The 19784-nt window shown below is 45.1% G+C and overlaps 1 protein-coding gene across 1 annotated transcript in view; it reads left to right on the top strand.

Annotated features, from left to right (window-relative positions):
- Nucleotides 1-19784, top strand: part of mtr (5-methyltetrahydrofolate-homocysteine methyltransferase) — a 119857-nt gene that overhangs the window by 45895 nt on the left and 54178 nt on the right. Inside the window, exons 17-19 of the mRNA XM_041973173.1 lie at nucleotides 3121-3237; nucleotides 11634-11774; nucleotides 12738-12827. Coding sequence (XP_041829107.1) covers nucleotides 3121-3237; nucleotides 11634-11774; nucleotides 12738-12827 — 348 coding nt within the window. The remainder of the gene's footprint in view (nucleotides 1-3120; nucleotides 3238-11633; nucleotides 11775-12737; nucleotides 12828-19784) is intronic.

Below are 19784 nucleotides of genomic sequence, written 5' to 3'. Positions count from 1 at the left end.
GTTGATATCTCCGCATGGATGAAGGATCGCCACCTTCAGCTAAATCTGTCCAAGACTGAGCTTATTGTCTTTCTAGCCAATCCTTCTTTACCCCCACAGATAAGCGTGCAGCTTGACTCCATCACGCTTGTGCCTACGTCTTCTACCAGGAATCTTGGTGTCATGGTAGACAACCAGCTGACCTTTAAGGACCATGTTGCCTCGGTTGCTCGATCTTGCCAACTTGCTCTCTACAACATCAGGAGGATCAGACCCTACCTGACTGAACACACGACCCAGCTCCTGGTCCAGGCTCTGGTCATTTCATGCATTGACTACTGCAACTCCTTACTGGCTGGCCTGCCTGCATGCTCAGTTAAACCTCTGCAGATGATCCAGCAGCACGTCTGGTCTTCAACCAGCCCAAAAGAGCTCATGTCACTCCGCTGCTAATCGCTCTTCACTGGCTTCCAGTTGCAGCGCATCAGATTCAAAGCTCTGCTTCTGGCTTACAAAACAATAACCCAAACGGCTCCGGTCTACCTCCACTCCTTAATCCAGAGCTACACTCCCTCTCCACAGTTACGTTCTGCCAGTGAAAGACGCCTAGTGCTCCCACCACAAGGTGGCTTCACATCAGTAGCTAGACTCTTCTCCTCTGTTGTTCCCCGGTGGTGGAACCATCTACCAAACTCCGTCCGATCCGCAGAGTCCTTATCCACTTTTAAAAGCAAGCTAAAGACTCAGTTGTTTAAGGAGCTTTTCTACACTTAGCTTAACTCTTCTACTCAGAATGAGGTAGAAAGATTTGTCCAGCTCTTTGGTTCAACCAAGTACTGAAGAAGCTGCTGCACTTATGCCCAAGATGATATTGTTTGATGAAATCGTGATCTTGTATTTAAACAAAATGACTTACAAAAACTACAAAAAAAGGAAAAAAACTTAAAAAAAATTATGTGCACTGCCTCTAGCACTACATGACAGCACCTGGTCCACCTGGACTCCAGCAGTCTGACTACTACTTAATTATGACGTCCCATCTTGTTTGAATTCTTGCTTGTGTTGTTCTTACTCTCAAATGTAAGTCGCTTTGGATAAAAGCGTCTGATAAATTACTGTATAGAATATAATAGAATAGACTATTTACTCATTCCTATTATTACTTCAGTCATTCCTAGGACTACTTTACTTTTTCCTAGGATTACTTCATTTATTCCTAGGATTACTTTTTTATCTGACTACTGTACTTTACTCATTCCTACGATTACTTCACTCATCCCTATTACTACTTTACTCATTCCCAGGATTACTTTTCTTATTCCTAGGTGTATCACCTATGTTGTTGTACTCACTAATCTCTGCCACTGGACCAGTACCAGGCTCCGAAGGAGTGGTTGTGCATCAAATCAAGACCAGAGTCGAGACTTAGTTATAAAAGCCACCAACTTTTAGAAAGCACATTATACAATACACATCATAAGACATGAATAACATTCACACTGTGGTGAGGTCAGTACCTGTAACACCTTTGTTTAATAACCAGTAAGGTCAGCCCATTTTCTTGATCAACCATATTGTTCTAATTACAAGTTATTCTATTAGACTGGTCTTTAAAGTGAGGTTAGGCTATAACTGAGTTTAGACTTTGTTCAGTTAAAACACTGCTCTAGAGAGCTTCTGTTTTCTCAGCTGAGCAATAAAGAAAATGCAATACTTCTAAAAAGTTGAACACAATAACCCCATAACTTCAAATCACAATGATAAGTGGACACCTTTAAGTCAGCTTAACACTGTACAAGATAAACAAATACATCTTCCAGAATCACGTTCAACTTAATTACACACAATAATCAATGTTGGAACAAAATAATACTTATCAGTAAATTAAAGTTCAGTTCTGCTCCAGACAAGGCAGATCAGTTCAGTTCAGACCAAATCCAGAGAAAGGAAAGCTATCCTCAACTCCTACCGCAAAAGGGATGTGGTGAAAGAAGAGGTAAGTTTTAAACCTGGTGTTGTTAACTGGAACCAGTTGGGATCTGTTCCATCCGTCCGTCCAGACTCCAATGGTTGGCTCGCCATCTAATGTCCACTGCAACCACACATGCCCAGGAGAAGAGAACCTAGGTCCAGCCATCCGATTGTGGACCAAACTCTCCCAGGGGTTATAACCCCACCTGGCCTGCTTAACAGGCCAGGTAGAAAATCCCATTAACTCACTATATTACCAAATCCTCCCACTGTGCTCCAGAGTGGAACTTAAAGACACTATTTTCCAACTTTCAGGAATATTTTGATTGACTGGCGTGAATACAACTCAATGAGTGTTTGAGCACCTGGTCTGAATCTGCTGTCTCACTGGACCTACGTCACCTACAGCATCAGCGTCTCTTACCTGCTGCTCCTTCTTTATGCTGTTGTGTGCTGGGCAGCAGACTGAAGGTGGTGGACACCCACAGGCTCAATAAATGATCCGTAAGGCTGGTCATGTTGTTGGAGCGGGGCTGGACTCTCTGAGGGTGGTGTCAAAGAGCAGGATGCTGCCCAAACTAAGAATTATTGTGGACAGCGCTTCCCACCCTGTCCACAACATGCTGGACAGCCTCAGCAGGACGTCCTTCCTTCTGTGGACATCAGACTCTGCTCTGAACTAGAAGACCGAGCCATGACCTGTTGTAAATTGCTGTAAAATACTGTAAAGATCTATTTGTTAATGTATTTGTTGTATTTTTTCTTTTTTATAATCTGTTCTTAATTTATTATTTGATTTAATTTTATTTGATATTTTTTATTTAATTTAAGCACCTTAATCCATTTTCACTCGGATTCTTATTTCTTCATTTTCTATCTCCTATTTCTCTCACTGTATAATTGTTTTAAGAAGCACTGCAATGCAGAAATGTCTCTCTGGGAATAATAAAGTATTTTTAATTCTAATCATTTCAGACAGAAGACAGAAAAAATAAGGAAAATGATCTGGTTCCTGTTTGAACGGGACTCACTGGACAGATTTTGTACTAGACTAACTATTGTGTACTAATGATGAAGTTACTTGAAGTTGAAGAATAAACTTTGTCCATAAACCCTTAACTTTTCTGTTTAGCTGGAGTACCTTTGTTTATTTTCCTGTCCTGTTTTTAGGATACGTTACCGAGAGCCAGGGTGAGTGGAGGTTTGTCCAACCTGTCCTTCTCCTTCAGAGGTATGGAGGCCATCAGAGAAGCCATGCACGGTGCATTTCTCTATCATGCTATCAAGGTAATTATGGCTACACACTGACACATCGTACCTGCTACAGCAGTGTGGGAACCATCTGCTGCCCGTCTGTTCAGCTTGTGTTTACTGGTCAACATTAGCCCAAATATAAATATTCTTCCCGATCTGAAACAATTCTCTGATCTCAGTGAAATCTCGGTGCCCAGCTTTGGTCAGCTCGGTGTTTAGTTTGAGTTCAGCAGCTTCTCTCTCCTCATGCTAAAGCAGCTCCTCTCAGAGAGGGGGGAGGAGGAGCCGAGCAGCTGCTGGCTCCGCCCATCACTCCACTCCATCTTCCTTTGCTGAGGTAACTGACACAGCTTAGCGCTTCCGCGGTGAAACAACTAATTGTAGCGTAATCGATGAAAAATCCAGACCTTCAGGAACTGAAGTTAGACCCCGAGCAAGAAGCTGGCCCTGAAGAAGCTTGAGCATGAAGTTCAACAGGACGCTGGTGAAAGGTTGGTCTGACATTTACTGTGTTTGGCTCTAGTTCTGATATAACACCTGCAGCATTGCTTCGGTTGTAGCTTAGCCTGTATGCTATGTTTGTTTTAAGCTACCAAACATCTCCTTTTTGTACAGTTTAATACAATATACCGTAGCTTCATTCAAGATTCAACATCTTTATTGTCATTATGCAGCATAATGAAATTTTGAGGAGTCTTTCTGCGTAGCACTCATAAATAAGTAGAAATATAACAGGCACATAAATAAGTAAAAATAAAGTTGAGCATATTTAAAAGATATCAGAACACATTTATATTTCCAGAATTCCCAGCAGACAGTAATATTTACAGGTTGGATGAAGTTCATCCTACAGCAAGGATGGAGGTCTGTGTGTGTGTGTGTGTGTGTGTGTGTGCTGTAGGGGGGTGTAGTGATGAACTACAGGGGGCTGTTGGGGAAGAACTGTCTCTGAGTCTGTCTGTGGTGGTTTTAATGCCCCCCTTTCCTGATGGAGGTGCTAAAAGCAGTGCGTTGCCCGGGTGGGGAGGGTCGGCTGCAAACCTCACCACCATGTTGGTGGGGTGGATGGCAGAGCAGTCCTGTGTGAAGCAGGTGAAGAGGGCGGGGCTGAGCAAACAACCCGGCAGTGTTCCAGTGTTGAGGATCAGTGGTGAAGATTTCATGCAGCTAATCCTCCTTTGAAGCTATTACCAGTAAAGCTAAACATGTTTTTTGAATATGTTGTTTAGCACATAGCTGTTAGCTAGCTGCAGAAACCAGAACTGTTTGAGCAACGTTAAAGGACCTGAGACGTGACACCAGCTGAGAGTTTATAATGAGAAGCAGTGTGGAAGGGAAACGCTATGCTAACGTGATGTAACCATATCTGATTCTGGGTTATAACAGGGATCCCCTGCTCCGGTCCTCCATGCCCACGTCCTGCAGACTTTCCAGAATTTCCCTGCTTCAACACACCTGAATCAAATGAATGACTCAATAGCAGACTTGTTCAGAGCTCGCCAGACATCCCTTTAGTTTGAACCAGGTGTGTTGCAGCAGGGAAACATGTCATACCTGCAGGATAATGGTCCTTGATGACCAGAGCTGGGGATCACTGGGTTACAGGGTGAACAGACCTCCACTTTTACTCAGACAAGTTGTCTCTTTTTCTAGCTCTGAGACGTCTACATGAGGACGTGTGATCACATTAACGATGCATGTGCAGCAATATTACTGGTTTTAGTTAACTGGCGTATTACAGCGATAACATGAATGACATGTAAAATTTAATTCATGACTCATTCATGACTCAAATATGCCAATAACGCACATGTGTGTTCTCACTTCCATTCCACAGGAGTGTTAGTGGAAATGGTCAAAAGAGCCTAAGAAAGTCTGACAGAGACCACAGGTAGGATGGATGATGGAGGAGTTCCCTGTCCCTTACTAGTTCCTGTTTAGAAAGGTTCCACAAAGACTTCACCAGCTCCCAGACCAGGGAGCAAAAGGACCAGGTCTGAACCTGGAGCTGATCTGGTCTGGATCCAGTAGGAGGAGAAGGACCGAGTCTGAAGCTGGAGCTGATCTGGTCTGGATCCAGTAGGAGAAGGACCGAGTCTGAACCTGGAGCGGATCTGGTCTGGATCCAATATGAGGGAAAAGTACCAAATTTGAACCTGGAGCTGATCTGGTCTGGATCCAGTAGGAGGAGAAGGACCGAGTCTGAACCTGGAGCTGATCTGGTCTGGATCCAGTAGGAGGAGAAGGACCGAGTCTGAAGCTGGAGCTGATCTGGTCTGGATCCAGTAGGAGAAGGACCGAGTCTGAACCTGGAGCGGATCTGGTCTGGATCCAATATGAGGGAAAAGTACCAAATTTGAACCTGGAGCTGATCTGGTCTGGATCCAGTAGGAGGAGAAGGACCGAGTCTGAACCTGGAGCTGATCTGGTCTGGATCCAGTAGGAGGAGAAGGACCAGGTCTGGAGCTTCAGCATTGATGATTGACTTCAGTTTCCCGTTAAAATGATCTACAATAAAATCACATGAAGCCGGTTTTAAATGTGCAGCCTCTTCAGGAGTAACATATCGCTTCCTCACAGTTCTCACCGGAGCCTCCTGCTGGATAAACCTGGTGATGTGATCTGACACAGCCAGGTCAACAACAGGGGACACACCAGTGGACAAGACCACAGGTTAGGACCAGGTCCAAGGTGTGGTCTCTGCTGTGATCAGGCTGTATGATGTGTTGTTCTTAGATCATTTAAAAGATGTAAAAACTCCTCTGCAAGAGCATCAGAGCTGTTAATGTGCAGGTTAAAATCACCAGTTAAAAATATTTTGCTGTAGAGAGGCATAGCAGCATAGATTACACATTACAGAGGGAAGCAGTGCAGGAACATTGGTGGACAGGATGTTGGCTACTACGTCATCGGAGATGCTGCCTATCCGCTGATGAGCTGGCTTATGAAGCCCTTCCCAGGCAACGGTGCCCTCACACACCAACAAGAAACATTCAGCCTCAGAGCACGCAAAGCGAGGCTTGTGATTGAAGATGCTTTGGCAGACTAAAAGGAAGATGGCAATACCTCCAAAGGTGCATTAACTGCATCCTTGAGAGATTGAAGTTCTTGGTGCTCCCATGCTGTGTGCTTCACAACCTCTGAGAGCCATGTTGAAGACAACCCTTATCCACAGCCAGATGCTCCACTACAACCACCTGCTGCAGATACTGAAGGAGCTGGATGCTGCAGCCTGGATGCTTTACCTCCTGCCTTCCAACCAATCACAACACACCTTTTCAAAATAAACATCATGTTGTGGAATTTGGACAGACAGAACACACATGTATACATGATGTACACATTTAAAGAGAAAATCTTCCATAGAAAATGCATCATGTGTTCAGAATAAAGATCTCATCACCTGCTTTGTGTGCATCATGGAATCATCAGTAGAAGGTGGAGGAGGAATCCGTCACTAGAGGGTTGCTGGTGACGGACTTATGGTTCAGAGGAATTATGAGGATATAGTCACACAGAATTAGCAGCATGTGAGGGTTAACGCGTAGAAAGGTGGTGAGATGTTTACAGGTGTGGACTTTTTTATGAAGCCGACCTTCGTTAAACACGATGAACTTCATCCTAAGATATAACGTAGCGAGCAAAGATGGATTATTTAATATTTCATAGCTATTATTGGTTAATAACTAAATATTTTTAGCTAATATTTTATAGATGTGGCCAAACCACATCTGACAAAAACTGAAAACGTCAGACTCTTGACAAAGTCATTTATTTTTTATAGTGAATACAGCCGTGGAAAATAACTATTTATATGTGTGTATATGATGATCTTATCACTTTGGCTTTTCCTGCCATCCTGTCCAGTCCACCCAGAGACCCTCCATCACAGATCTCTGCTGGCTTCAGCTCTGTCTGTCCAGCTGCTCGCTCTGTTCCTGGAGGACCTGCAGCATGTTGAAGCTGCATCGCTTTGCCTCTGCTGTTCAGCATCTAACAGCTGGTCCTGCACAGCAGCCAGAGCCAGAAGGCCCTTTTTCTGTTTCCTGGAGAAAACAGAGGATGGAGACAGATACTTAACACAAAGCAACTATATTAAAATACTTAGAATTACAATATGGTGACACTCAACAAGATGCATGTACAATGCAGCAGGATGTTTTTTTTTTTACCAGGTCCAGGGTGTCAGAGGCTGCTGGCAGCTGGTGCTGCTGATGATGGTTGATGCTGGTTCTGGTAGTTGCTGAATGGATAAACCTTTTAGAATAAAAACAAGTTATAAACATGACGGATGGTTTACCTTTCATTATAATTCTGTGTGGCTGTATCAATTCCTTTTTTCCTCATTCAAACCAGACATCAGTAAGATGCTACATGATGTGTTTGTGCTTTGCTCTTATTACTGCCATTATATCAGCAGCATAAATTTCACGTGCATATGCAGTAGCAGTGTTCTACACTGGGTGTGGTAGAGGGTGTAGGCCGGGCGGAGGGTGTAGGCTGATGCTGGTTGATTCCACAGCTGGTTCTGGTGTCGTCACTGAAGGGAAAACACAAGTTATAAACATGAAGGATGCTAATAAAGCCAACCTTTCATTTTAATATATAGTGTAAAATTCTCCATCATCCAGGAGTGCACAAGTTGTAATAGCAGGCATTTCAACTGGAATTAAAAATTCAAAAAGTTTAAGTCCAGTTGAAATGACTGAGCCTGCTATTAAAATCAGTTGTGTGTGGCTCTATCAGTTCCCCTTTTTTCATTTAAACCAGTATCTGTATAAGCACATGGCCCGTTTACTGTTGACCTCTGTTATCTCCATTAAATCAAGAGCAGAGATTTTATATTCATTAAAGTTGTTTCCTTTACTTGATTGTTGCGGCAAGGGCTGCTGGTGGGCGGGTTGAAGACCAGCGAGAGGAGTTTACTTCCTAGGTTGGATGTCATTATTGAGGAGAATTTACATCTTCCATTTTAAAAGCTGAATTTCGAAGTTAGATACAACCTGATTACATCCCAGGGTTGATTATTGTAGGAGTTTTTGGTCTGTTAGTCACTTAGAACGACATAAGAGATACTTCTAAGCACTTCAGAAAGTGAATTTTGCATGAAATATACCCTTTAACCCCTTAAGCCCGACGGACCCACCGGTGGGTCCAACAGCTGTAAACACAAGTTCATGTGTGTCAAGTTACTTTAGTGATGTTAGGATATTTTATTTATAATGTGTCTTAAAGAAGAATACCTAATGCCACTAAATCAACTCTCCAAGTGCATTTGGTCAACAAAGTATTTGTTTAATAACAACTTTAAAATACGTATGCCACAAACAACAGCGCCACCATAACCAGTAACACCCGAAACAAAATGCAACACAACGCGTGATCCATTCACTCCACCCAAACATATTGGGTATCAAATGAAACTAGAAAAGCTGCACTTTCATATGATACAAAGCATAAAAAGATATTCGCCAAGCACCTCACGTCACATCACAGCAAGCCTTATCAGACAGCATGTTTATCACCAAATACAGCATCAAATCCCAAAGATATTCTCACAAACAGCCACATATTTTATTTTCTTACCTTTTTGTGGTAATTTTCAGTCTATCCACACTGTTCTTTGACCAAAACTCACAGCGTAGTAATCCATAATGGTGAAACTGCGTCATGCGCTAACATGTCATATGCTCCCATTCACAGCCATTTTGTTGTCTTGTTGTGGGTGTTGGCAGTGTAAATAAAGTTTGGTCGAATTCTACATCTCACAAGCGTTCCAACGATATCTTACACTTGAACGAGACTTTATCTGTCAAGTATAAATACTATGGCGTAAACAAAGGAGCATCATTGCCATTTTGCTACAGTTACGCCTGTGGGCGCACCGGAAAGAGCGAATATCGAACAGCGTTCATTTCTTTTCTTCATTATAACTTTTTATCCATTTAGAACGAAGGATAAAAGCCATGAACATGTCCAAGAAATTACAAAGAACTAAATACACCGTGTTGAAAGTTCTGGAGGAAATACAGACACAGCACAAGTTGGCACAGTTTGTGTATCCAAGTGGCCAAATGGAGAGTCCGCCTGGTTCTATCCACACTAAAACCTGCATAAAAACTATGAGCTTTGTTCTGTTCTCATGAAACTTTGTACAGTTGTAGTCAAGGAGTTGCTGAATCCATGCAGTGGTATATTTAAGCACAGAATGATGTTTCTGTGTAAAAAAAAAAACAATTAGGCGAGGATATTTTTTTTACCTATGATTTATGACAATTTGCACAGGTGTATTAACATTCACAATGTTTCTGACACTGGATTTATATTCCATAGGGTCTCACCTATCCATTGAGACCAGGGTTATGTATACTGACCTGATAATTACAGAGTTATTGTTGATTTAATTTGGGTAGGTCTGTTCAGCCGAACTACACCTCCAAAAAGCCTAGGGTTTAAGGGGTCAATAGATCAGCTGATCTATTAAAGGGGACACAACAACCACACATCAGCTGATCAACCAACTTCCACTTCCTGTTAATCTTAGCTATACTACGTATGTTACTGGTAGCCAGCAAGCCATGCAAACTGCTTTACAGCCCACTTTCACTTCATCGGGTCCGCCTTCTAGTACCGGATCGTCCTCTTCATCGGGACCGCCTTCCAGTACCGGATCGTCCTCTTCATCAGGACCGCCTTCTAGTACCAGGTCGTCCTCTTCATCAGGACCACCTTCTAGTACCCGGTCGTCCTCTTCATCGGGTCCGCCTTCTAGTACCGGATCGTCCTCTTCATCGGGACCGCTTTCTAGTACCGGGTCGTCCTCTTCATCGGGTCCACCTTCTAGTACCGGATCGTCCTCTTCATCAGGACCACCTTCTAGTACCGGATCGTCCTCTTCATCTGGTCCGCCTTCTAGTACCGGATCGCCCTCTTCATCGGGACCGCCTTCTAGTACCGGGTCGTCCTCTTCATCGGGTCCACCTTCTAGTACCCGGTCGTCCTCTTCATCAGGACCGCCTTCTAGTACCAGGTCGTCCTCTTCATCTGGTCCACCTTCTAGTACCGGGTCGTCCTCTTCATCGGGTCCACCTTCTAGTACCGGGTCGTCCTCTTCATCAGGACCGCCTTCTAGTACCGGGTCGTCCTCTTCATCAGGACCGCCTTCTAGTACCGGGTCGTCCTCCTCATCGGGTCCACCTTCTAGTACCGGGTCGTCCTCTTCATCAGGACCGCCTTCTAGTACCGGGTCGTCCTCTTCATCGGGTCCACCTTCTAGTACCAGGTCGTCCTCTTCATCAGGTCCGCCTTCTAGTACCGGGTCGTCCTCTTCATCGGGTCCACCTTCTAGTACCGGGTCGTCCTCTTCATCAGGACCGCCTTCTAGTACCGGTTCGTCCTCTTCATCGGGACCGCCTTCTAGTACCGGGTCGTTTTCTTCATCAGGACCACCTTCTAGTACCGGGTCGTCCTCTTCATTAGGACCACCTTCTAGTACCGGGTCGTCTTTTTCATCTTCTAGTAGATGATCTGAGCTTTGTGACATGGTGCATTATCCTGCTTGAAGTAGCATCAGAAGATGCTCCACTGTGGTCATAAAGGGATGGACATGGTCAGCAACAATACTCAGGTAGGCTGTGCTGGTTAAACCAGGCCACGTTGGTACTAAGGGGCCCAAACTGGGCCAAGAAAATCTCCCCCCACCATGACACCAGCAGCAGCCTGAAGCGTTGATCCAAGGCAGGATGGATCCATGTTTTCATGATGTTTCCAGCAGATTCTGAGCCGAGCATCTGAATGTGGAGCTGAAATGGAGACTCATCAGACCAGCAACGTTTCTCCATCTTCTATTGTCCAGTGTTGGTGAGTGTGTGTGAATTGTAGCCTCAGTTTCCTGTGCTTAGCTGGCAGGAGACACCCGGTGTGTCTTCTGCTGCGTCCTGGTTCAGACAACTGCTGCTCTGGATGTTTTCTCTTCTTCAGACCATTCTCTGGAAACCCTGGAGATGGTTGTGAGTGGAAATCCCAGTAAACACTCAGACCAACAACCATGCCACGTTCAAAGTCTCTTAAAACCCCTTTCTTCCTCATTGTGGTGCTCAGTTTTTAATTTCAGTAAGTCATCTTCACCCCATCTACATGACTACATGCTGCTGTGTGATTGGCTGGTTATATTTTAGAGGTAACAGGAAGTAGAGTTGGTGGACCTGATGAAATGAACAGAGAACAGCTGCTTGTCTCTGTGCCACAGATATTCTGTTTTCTTCTTTTAGATCCAGAAAACCTATAAATAAATGTGATGTAGTTATGTTGGGTAATAGGTATACATGTCCAGAGTACATGTTTCTAGCAGCGTTGGCTAAGGCTGTGAAAGTACTTCCTCTACTTGGATAGTACCAGAAACAGGAGCGTCTTTGTTTTTATTCCACCAGGATGGAATGGATATGGGGATTGTGAATGCTGGAAACCTGCCAGTGTATGACGACATTGATAAGGAGCTGTTGTTGATGTGTGAAAACCTCATTTGGAACAGAGATGCAGATGCTACTGACAAGCTTCTGGTCTACGCACAGGTACGCACACATTTACACCACAGGTAAACACACATTTACACCACAGGTACGCACACAGGTGCACACATTTACACCACAGGTACACACACATTTACACCACAGGTTCTCACACATTTACACCATAGGTACACACACATTTACACCACAGGTAAACACACATTGACACCACAGGTACGCACACAGGTACACACACATTTACACCACAGGTACACACACATTTACACCACAGGTTCTCACACATTTACACCATAGGTACACACACATTTACACCACAGGTAAACACACATTGACACCACAGGTACGCACACAGGTACACACACATTTACACCACAGGTACACACACATTTACACCACAGGTACGCACACAGGTGCACACATTTACACCACAGGTACACAGACATTTACACCACAGGTACGCACACAGGTGCACACATTTACACCACAGGTACACACACATTTACACCACAGGTAAACATACATTGACACCACAGGTACACACACAGGTACACACACATTTACACCACAGGTACACACACATTTACACCACAGGTACGCACACAGGTGCACACACATTTACACCACAGGTACGCACACAGGTGCACACATTTACACCACAGGTACGCACACATTTACACCACAGGTACACACACATTTACACCACAGGTACGCACACAGGTGCACACACATTTACACCACAGGTACGCACACAGGTGCACACATTTACACCACAGGTACACACACATTTACACCACAGGTTCTCACACATTAACACCACAGGTACTCACACAGATACACACACAGTTACGCCACAGGTTCACACAGGTATGTACACAGGTACAGGTAGGTAAAGGTAAACACAGGTCGGCAGAGGGAGACACAGGTGGACACAGGTAAGGACAGGTAGATACAGGTAAACTGAGCAGTTGTTTGTCTGGTTAACAGAAGTTTCTTTCTTGTTAACAGAAGGTGGTAAAAGGAGGGAAGAAGGTGGCTCAGACAGACGAGTGGAGAGAAGCCAGTGTAGAGGAGAGACTGGAATATGCTCTCATTAAGGTAAAGTAGACCTGCTGTCCTTGAACATCTCAACGGCTTTTCAATCAACCACCATCCCCTACAGACCAGTGAAGAACTAAATAATTACTTTTCAAAAACAAAGAGAAATGGGTGTCAGAATTGAGTCCATTTAGTGGAGGACAAAACCTGCTTTAAACAATTAGGCAGAACTGTGGGAGTTTTCACCAAGTTGGATGAACTGGTCTGTTCACATGGTCCAGCAGCAGCCCTCCATTTTTAATCTCCATCTTATTCAGAGTTTCTGTCCATCTTTTCTCTGAGTCGTGTCCTCGGCTGCAGTAGCAGCTGCAAACAGGGAGTGAAGCAGCAGGTTTTCATCTTTCGTCTCCATCCTGGAGGGAGGCACGTCCCAGAGACCGGTGGACATGTCCCAGAGAACGGCAGACGTGTCCCTGGGAACGGCGGACACGTCCCTGGGAATGGAGGACACGTCCCAGAGACCTGCGGACACGTCCCAGAGAACAGCGGATGTGCCCCAGAGAACGGTGGACACGTCCCAGAGAACGGAGGACATGTCCCTGGGAACGGAGGAGGTGTCCCAGAGATATGTAGATGTGCCCCAGAGAACGGAGGACACCGATGGCTGCATTTTCAAGGTGTCAGCTAGATGAACGGATGGTGAGAGAACAGGTGAGGTGGTACACCTGTGGATTCAGGTAGAAAGGCTTCCTGCTGCAGGGTTTACATCTGGATGAAACTCCAGGTACAGTTACATCTCTTTCTACCACCAGGTTGGGTTGCTTGCTCTTCTCTGGTTAACACGAGTCCCAGGACTGCCTACTGGTTTCACTGGTATCAGAGTAGATCAGATCCAGATGTATTAAATGAATGAGTCCAGTATATTCAGACGTCTGTCTTTTCCTTTTATAAATCCCAGAATATATTCACTGATCAGAAATGAATCCAGACAGATGAACATATAATAGATCTGATTTCAGATCAATAATAAAGCTAGAAATGATGAGTATGGTGGTGCATACATTTATTCTTCAGCAGATAGTGTTTCTACATCGTACCCCCGACTCGCTTCTATCTGAGCTGATGGATACCGGGTTCCCCCAACATGGCGGAAAAACAGCGGCGTGCACAGACATTTTGAGGGGCAGGTGCTTAGTTTAAAAAAAAAAGGGCACTTTGTAGAGCGTGTGGAACCGCCACCTTTGCTCATTTATAGTGTGACAAAAAAAAAATTGCAGGCTTTTATGTACTTGCAAATGTATTGAAACATGTTACTGTACATGAACCTGATGTGACACTGCTCTTCCTATCTTCCTCATCCTCCATGCTGGTAGATGGTCTACTGTGGGACAGTAGACAGAATAGAGTGATGCATGTTTAAGTAAAACTGCTTAGTGACAAAAGTCAATGCATTACACCACGAAGACTTTAAGCAGTCTGCAACCACCATAGTCTGACTTCAAGGCTTCACCACTAGCTGTGTTCTGCAGACAAATTCTAATTGTTTATTTATGATGGTCAACATTTCATTATTAGCCTACAATAAATACAATAAATACAAGGTAGCTGTAAATTCTGTAAGGCCTAACATGGAAACAACTTCTATTTGTGGGGCTACAGAATAAAGTACTGGGATAATAAAGCTTGTACCAGATGTGGCTGCCAAACCACATAGTGGACACTTTTACAGGCTTCAGTAAAATTAGTGGAAGAGCTCATTTTTAAAAACCTGAGGTCCCCCAATCACTGTAAAGCGCTTTGAGTGTCCAGGAAAGTGCTACAGAAATGTAAGGAATTATTATTCATTATTAACTATTAAAAGGCTTTAAACAGTTAACATGACCCTGGTCTTGGCTCTGACCTTTCTCCTTCATCATCTTTCTCCTCATCCTCCTTGCTGCTTGATGGCTTCATCCAGGCCAGCAGAGAGCTGCTTCCCTGAGCTGCCTGGTGTAGCTTCTGGTTTCTTAATCTCTCTTTTCCAGGCTGCAACTGATAAAAGCCGAGGCTAACTGTGTAATAGACTGCTTAGAATAATGCTGCTTGGAATAAAGAAAAAAACAAAGATTTTACAAATTATTACAATCTGCGACAGAAAAGATAGACGACTAGAGAACGCTGTGCGATGTGGTTTATGAAAACGTGGTGAAAACTTCACGGAAGAAAAAGCCAAAAGTGGTGTAGCGACCACATAGCCTAACATCTGGCAAACTACCACTGATCATGGCTGGTGCCGAGCTCGTTGAGCAGGCAGTCGGCTAATTCAGACTCAGTCGTTCAGGCTGTAATGAGACAGGCTACTTTACAACAGGGACAAATATCAGGCTGAGTTTAGGAGCAAAAGGTGCCTCAAATTTACCTGAATAGTGGCAGGTAGAGCTGTGGGAGGTAACTTCGTGGACTGTCCAGCTGCTGCAATGCACATGCTTACAATATACCTCGTTGGCGCCCACTTTGCGTGATCACGTTGCCAAAGAAACAACAGGAACGAAACGGGCGTACGTGCATGTGTGTGTAAGGGGTGTGTGATCGTGTCAACAGAGTGGGTCACATACACATGTATATATACACAGTATATATATATAAATTGTCCCCTCGCCCTCCGTGGGCGGTCTCTCATCCATCCAAGCTCGGGTCCTCTACCAGAGGCCTGGGAGCTTGAGGGTTCTGCAGTATCTAGGCTGTTCCTAGGACTGCACTCTTCTGGACCGAGATGTCTGAGGTTTTTCCTGGGATCTGTTGTAGCCACTCTTCCAGTTTGGGGGTTACTGCCCCGAGTGCTCCAATGACCACAGGCACCACTGTTGCCTTCACTTTCCAGGCCTTCTCAAGTTCTTCTTTCAGGCCTTGGTATTTCTCCAGTTTCTCATGTTCCTTTTTCCTGATGTTACAATCGCTTGGTATTGCGATGTCAACCACAACGGCTTTCCTCTGCTGTTTGTCCATCACCACAATGTCCGGCTGGTTTGCCATTACCATTTTGTCGGTCTGGATCTGGAAGTCCCACAGGATCTTAGCTCGGTTATTCTCTACCACCTTCGGAGGTGTTTCCCACCTTGAGCTTGGGGCTTCCAGTCTGTACTCCGCACAGATGTTCCTGTACACTATACCAGCCACTTGGTTATGACGCTCCTTGTAGGCTTTCCCTGCCAGCATCTTACACCCTGCAGTTATGTGCTGGATTGTCTCAGGGGCCTCTTTGCACAGTCTACACCTGGGGTCTTGTCTTGTATGGTAGATCTGGGCCTCTATTGCTCTGGTGCTCAAGGCCTGCTCCTGTGCAGCTATGATCAGTGCCTCTGTGCTGTCTTTCCTTTCTAGCCATTGGTAGAATTTCTCTATATCAGCCACTTCAGTTATCTGTCGGTGGTACATCCAGTGGATGGGCTTTTCCACCCATGATGGTTTCTCCATCGCCACTTGATCTGTTTTCCACTGCCTGAGACATTCACCGAGCTCTTCGTCCGTTGAGGCCATCTTCCTGATGTATTCAAGGATGTTGGATGTCTCATCCTGGATAGTGGTTCTGACCCTCACTAGTCCTCTGCCTCCTTCCTTGTGCTTAGTGTACAGTCTCAGGGTGCTGGATTTGGGGTGGAACCCTCCATGCATGGTCAGGAGATGTTTTCGCATCTGTGGTCTGAATCTCTTCCTTTGGCCAGCTTATTATTCCCGCAGGGTATCTGATGACCGGCAGGGCATAGCTGTTAATTGCCCGGACCTTGTTCTTGCCATTGAGCTGACTCCTTAGGACTTGCCTTACTCGTTGGAGGTATTTTGCTGTGGCTGCTTTTCTTGTGGCCTGTTCGAGGTTGCCATTTGCTTGTGGGATTCCAAGGTACTTGTAGCTGTCCTCAATGTCTGCTATTCTGCTGTCTGGGAGTGAGACCCCTTCTGTATGGACTACCTTCCCTCTCTTTGTCTCCATCCTCCCACACTTCTCAAGTCCGAATGACATTCCGATGTCATTGCTGTAGATCCTGGTTGTGTGAATCAGTGAGTCAATGTCTCGCTCGCTCTTGGCGTACAGCTTGATGTCATCCATGTAGAGGAGGTGTGGCTGATGGTGGACCCATTCCTGAGTCTTGGTGATTATTTGGCTGAGGGGGTTCAGACCTATGCAGAACACCACAGGGGACAGGGCATCTCTTGGTATATGCCACATTTGATGGACACTTGTGCAATTGGCTTGCAGTTGGCCTCAAGGGTGGTCTTCCACTGCTGCACTGAGTTTGCAATGAAGGCTCTTAGAGTCCTGTTGATGTGTGTGGCATTGAGTAATAGGCTTTCTTGTAATCAATCCACAGATTGCAATGCACAGATTGGTATTCCTGGTTCTACAGTCCTGAGCGACTGTTCTATCTACCAGCATCTCCTCTGGTATTTTTACCAATGCCCTTCTGTGCTGTGCCTATGTATTTATCCATGTGATCACTTATCTTAGCCGCTATGATGCCTGACATGAGCTTCACTTTACTGACATGAGGCTCACTTCTCTCCGAGCTGCCTTGATTTTAGCCTCCAACCTCCTCTTCCATGGTGGACATGTATCTTTATGGTTGCTCTTTGGTTGATAGCCAAGCACCTCAAGGATCACTGCTGCTGAGGTGTAGATCAGCTCATTGGTTTCAGTGATGGTCATTGTAGAAATCGTTCTCAGAGCTGCATTCACATCTTCCAGGAGATTTTCCGATGGTACTTCACTCAGCCTCTGTAATTGGTGTTGGGGTTGCCTGATCATTTTTGCCATGATCTTATCTCTTAGGTCAGTCGCTGCCTCGCTCAGCGTGATTGTGCTTATTGGGGCTTCGTACCCAATCTCTGGATGGGAGAGTTGTTGTTAACTCCCCCCTGACCTGACGTCCTGGCTCCCCCCTTGCCGTAGCATTTGTGTTGTACCTCGTCAATTTCAAGCTGTGATAGCAGTTGCCATCTGCAGATGTTTGAACATTGAGCTACTAGTTGTTTGGCAGTGAGTGTTGATTGTGGGTTTTGAAGATTCCATATTTTCCACATTCTGTGCATGTAACCTCTGACCAGGGTTACTGGAGTAGTAGCATTCCAACACAGCTCGTCCATTTCCGTCTTGTTCCAGTAGCCCACTTCTCGCCAGGGTGCTCTGGTTCCCCAGCACCTGACGCAGACCTTGTTTGACCGGGCGACGTCTGAGCCGGTATGTCTCGTGTTCCCTTGTCTCTCATCATATGAGGTAGGCAGTAGCACAAAGGGTCTTGCCTAAGGACCCAAACTAGGTGTTGGTAATTGCCCCGGCTGGGATGTGAACCCGGGTCTCCGGCAAGGGTAAGTGCTTCAGCACCACCAAGCCTTTATCTGTGCACACCAGTGCGGAGAAAGTCGGGGTGGCATCACTTGTGTTCTCCATAGAGTATCATCATCAGTGTCTCTGGAGTGGTAGTGTGCAGCTCTGTGGGGTAAATGTGATGGATAGCTACCCTTTAGATGATCTACGAAAGTTTTCCAGACATTTCTATCCCGTACAGGAGGTTTACAATCCAGCCACTAAATGTAGTTTTATTCAGAGACTCTATCTGGTAAATCCACAATGATCCATGATAACAGCATTATTTATCACATTTCATCATGAAAACATCACTATCACTACTATGTTGCTAAGAGATCTCTATTTAGACCTGGACATGATGATGAAGCCACTACCTGTCAGACTTTCCACCAATCAGAGAGCTTAGATTGATGGTAATGTCCAATCAGGAGCAGCCAAAAATCAACCAGTGAGAGCTGGAGATCACTTTAACAGTTTAAAGACGCATTACGTAACTTTCCAACCTTAAAACTCTGCGTTCTGGACTCGTTTGATGCCACTGTGACGTGGGTTATCTACATTTCAGGAGTCGTCCGGAGACTGAGAAGCTCAACGATAAACCTTCTTCCACCAAGACGCCGCAATGTTGCAGCCCCCATGTACAGAGGCTACAGCTCCTTGGTCCAGTCCCGGTCTGGAGCCCTTAGCTGCAGGTCATTCCCCTTTCTCTGACCCATCTGACCCATGCTGGTAAAGGCCACTAGAGCCCAAAAATCCTAAACAAACAAAAAAAAAAAAAAAATGAAGTCTTGGGGCTCATGTATATGATCCTTAATGTTGTTTCTGCTCAGCAGCGGTTTTTGTCTTGGAACTCTGCCCTGCAGGCCATTTTGGCCCAGTCTCTTTCTCATGGTTGTGTCATGAACACTGACCTTCACTGAGGCTGGTGAGGCCCGCATCTGTTGCTGTGGGGTCTTTTGTGACCTCTTGGATGAGTCGTCACTGAGCTCCTGGGGTAATTTTGGTTGGCCGGGCACTCTTGGGAAGGTTCACCGCTGTTCCATGTTTTCTCCTTTTTGGATATCGGCTCTCTCTCTGGTTCACTGGAGTCCCAGAGCCTCTATTTTCTGTGTTTGCTTTATATCTCTTTTCTTTTACTTCTTATATGGACCAAATTGTGAGTCTGAAATATTAAATTAAAACAAACACACAACAGAAACTATTTCCATGTTTCCACTTTTTCCTCATTTCCAGTTATTCCTGCTACTATTTACCTGCTATCCTCACTAAACCAACTCCAGCTCAGCTGCTTTGTGGCGCCACCGTGCATCAGAAACGTCTTCTTGGCTTTATTCCAGCCATAGAGGAGCATTATTTTTCTTCTTTTCACACACACATAGAACTTTCTGCTCACCGGTTGATCTTTGGCTGCTCCTGATTGGACGTTACCGTCAATCTAAGCTTTAATGGGAACGTTAACTACTGGACGGTACAGAGTAGAAAGGAGAGAGATGAGGAAAGATGTTCACAGGAAACCATGTAAACTGTGGGTTGCTCATCGTCAGGAACCCATTCTGTTCAGGCTTCCCTCCAACATTCCTGGAAAGATATCAGGGATGTTTTCCCTACTGTACACCCGCTCCGTCTGGATGAGTTGAGCTGAGAGTTGTGGTTCAGGACGAAGCTGCCTCTCCATC

This window comes from Melanotaenia boesemani, chromosome 21, assembly GCF_017639745.1.
Source record: "Melanotaenia boesemani isolate fMelBoe1 chromosome 21, fMelBoe1.pri, whole genome shotgun sequence".
NCBI classification, from domain to species: domain Eukaryota; kingdom Metazoa; phylum Chordata; class Actinopteri; order Atheriniformes; family Melanotaeniidae; genus Melanotaenia; species Melanotaenia boesemani.
Note: the sequence above shows the minus strand (reverse complement) of the source record. Positions and strands in the feature narration are given on the sequence as shown.